This window comes from Puntigrus tetrazona, chromosome 22 (genome assembly GCF_018831695.1).
Source record: "Puntigrus tetrazona isolate hp1 chromosome 22, ASM1883169v1, whole genome shotgun sequence".
Taxonomy (NCBI): domain Eukaryota; kingdom Metazoa; phylum Chordata; class Actinopteri; order Cypriniformes; family Cyprinidae; genus Puntigrus; species Puntigrus tetrazona.
The window spans coordinates 556,629-559,128 of NC_056720.1; the positions used below are offsets into that span (position 1 = coordinate 556,629).

At 46.9% G+C, this 2,500-nt stretch overlaps 2 protein-coding genes across 3 annotated transcripts in view; both read left to right on the forward strand.

The window, feature by feature from the left end:
* sdhb (succinate dehydrogenase complex, subunit B, iron sulfur (Ip)) overlaps positions 1–2,243 on the forward strand; it is a 2,989-nt gene extending 746 nt beyond the window's left edge. The window contains exons 2-8 of one of the 2 annotated variants that reach the window (XM_043223696.1): positions 1–12; positions 101–186; positions 252–388; positions 1,066–1,203; positions 1,263–1,364; positions 1,707–1,829; positions 1,905–2,243. The exon at positions 1–12 is cut by the window's left edge and continues 116 nt beyond it. In XM_043223696.1, coding sequence (XP_043079631.1) covers positions 1–12; positions 101–186; positions 252–388; positions 1,066–1,203; positions 1,263–1,364; positions 1,707–1,829; positions 1,905–1,985 — 679 coding nt within the window. In that variant the 3' untranslated portion in view covers positions 1,986–2,243. The remainder of the gene's footprint in view (positions 13–100; positions 187–251; positions 389–1,065; positions 1,204–1,262; positions 1,365–1,706; positions 1,830–1,904) is intronic. The other variant, XM_043223697.1, reaches the window with a different exon arrangement.
* Positions 2,244–2,375: 132 nt separating this feature from the next.
* The window catches only part of mfap2 (microfibril associated protein 2), a 5,218-nt gene continuing 5,093 nt past the window's right edge, over positions 2,376–2,500 (forward strand). Inside the window, exon 1 of the mRNA XM_043223823.1 lies at positions 2,376–2,500. This exon is cut by the window's right edge and continues 171 nt beyond it. The gene's annotated coding sequence lies outside the window, so the exon portion shown is untranslated.

Sequence of the window (2,500 nt, forward strand, 5' to 3'; positions counted from 1 at the left end):
CGACCTGAACACGTGAGTGGAGCCGCCGGCCCGGCCCCGGACCCGCCCGGGGCCCCGCCGCCGCAGATCCGCGCTGAAGAGCCTGTCTTGTGTGTTTCAGCTGCGGGCCCATGGTTCTGGACGCTCTCATCAAGATCAAGAACGAGATGGACGGCACGCTGACCTTCAGGCGCTCCTGCAGAGAGGGTGAGTCCCGGGGAGAGAGAGCCCGGTGCGAGCCGCGGCCCGTTCTGAGACGCTTCTGTCTGCAGGGATCTGCGGGTCGTGTGCCATGAACATCAACGGAGGAAACACTCTGGCCTGTCTGAACAAAATCGACACGAACACCGGCAAGGTGACGAAGATCTACCCGCTGCCGCACATGTACGTGGTGAAAGACCTGGTGCCGGTGAGTGTCCCTCCACAGAGATCTCCAGCGGAAAAATGACCAAAAAAACCCACGCTACTTATTACGGTCATTTCTTAAATATCACGCGATGTGAAGAATTGTCATGATAAATGTAAAAAAATTATTTATTTTTTGGCGATATAATAAAAAATAAGTTCCATTCCATATCAATAATTATCACTATAAATGTTTTTATACTTATAACCAAAAACACATGATCAGGCGATATTAATAATTATTGTGATGAATGTAAACATTTCAGGGTTTTTTTGCCGATATAACCAAAAATAAGTCATGCTAATTATTTAAATATTAGTCAATATTAATAATTATTACAATAAGAAAAGAAATCACGCAAAACTATGTAACATCGATATCGATAATTATCGCGATAAATGTCTCATTTTGATTTCTTTGGAGTTAGCGCTACTCCTCAGTTCAATTCTGTTTGTAAAGACCGTCACACAACATGAAGTGTGTAAAAAGCTAGCATGATGGTATTTAAGACGGCAGCACTAAAACAAAACCTCTTCCTACGACGTCTTTGAGAGATCGAGATCCGCCCCGAGCGAGCTTCAGGTGAGTCTGCCGTGTGCTCCGCCTCTTCCTGTCTCTGCTGGGTTCATGCTCCGCCTCTTCCTGTCTCTGCTGGGTTCATCAGCGTCTGTTTCCTGCAGGACATGAGTAACTTCTACGCTCAGTACAAGTCCATCGAGCCCTACCTGAAGAAGAAGGACGAGTCCAGACAGGGCCAGGAGCAGTACCTGCAGAGCGTGGAGGACCGGCAGAAACTGGTAGCTGATGAGCCCGGACACGTGTGTGTGTGTGTGTGTGTGTGACATGAGTGTGTGACCTGTGTGTGTGTCTCCGTCAGGACGGGCTGTACGAGTGTATCCTGTGCGCCTGCTGCAGCACCAGCTGTCCCAGCTACTGGTGGAACGCAGACAAGTACCTGGGTCCAGCCGTGCTCATGCAGGTCAGGAGAGTGTGTGTGTGTGTGTGTGTGTGTGAGGAGGTGTGTGTGTGTGTGAGGAGGTGTGTGTGTGTGTGGTGTGTGTGTGTGTGTGTGTGTGAGGAGGTGTGTGTGTGTGTGTGTGTGTGTGTGTGTGTGTGTCTCCACCGGGTCTGGAGAAACATCTCAGCAGTGGATGTGAATGGGTGCCGTCAGAATGAGAGTCCAAACAGCTAATTAAACATTATTTTTGTGTATATCCATTACGGTGAAGTTTTTATCAGCTGTTTGACTCTCATTCCGACGGCACCCATTCACATCCATCCAGACCCAGACAAACTCGTCCACGTGTGATGTGTGTTTCAGGCGTACCGCTGGATGATCGACTCTCGTGATGAATACACCGAGGAGAGGCTCTCCAAGCTGCAGGACCCCTTCTCTCTGTACCGCTGTCACACCATCATGAACTGCACCAGAACCTGCCCGAAGGTAAGAGTCAGGACTCGGGAGAACCGCCGACTTCTTCTGGTGACTTCTTCTTCTCACGAGCGTCTCGTCCCGCAGGGCCTGAATCCAGGCAAAGCCATCGCAGAGATCAAGAAGATGATGGCCACCTACAAAGAGAAGAAGACTGCGTCTGCGTGAAGATGGACAGTCCTGTGAAGACCAGCAGCTCTCTCACACACACACACACACACACACTCTTCCACACACACTCTAGACAGGACACAGATCATATGATATTTCTGCTCATCACTCCATAAAGAGACGTGTTTGTTGTTTCAGAGTTTGTCTGGAGATCTGTATATTCAATAAATAAATGCTTGTAGAGCAAGGTTTTCTTCAGCAGTCAGAAGAGTCTTGTCTCATGTTAAAATAATAATAAAGTGATTATAAATGCAACTGGAATCCTGGAAATGGTCATTTTCAAAGATGAAAAATTAAAACACAATGTCAGTCTAATTTTGAGATGTGTGTGTCTGGAGGAGTGTGTGTGTGTGTGTGTGTGTGTGTGTGTGTCTGGAGGAGTGTTTTAAATATATATAACACTTGAAGAAAGGAAATGCTTTTGCTTTGCTATCAAATACAGTTCTATGTAAAGATGTCAAATTACAAACTTTGAGGCATTAACTGTACTTAATGAAGTTCTTTTTTCTATA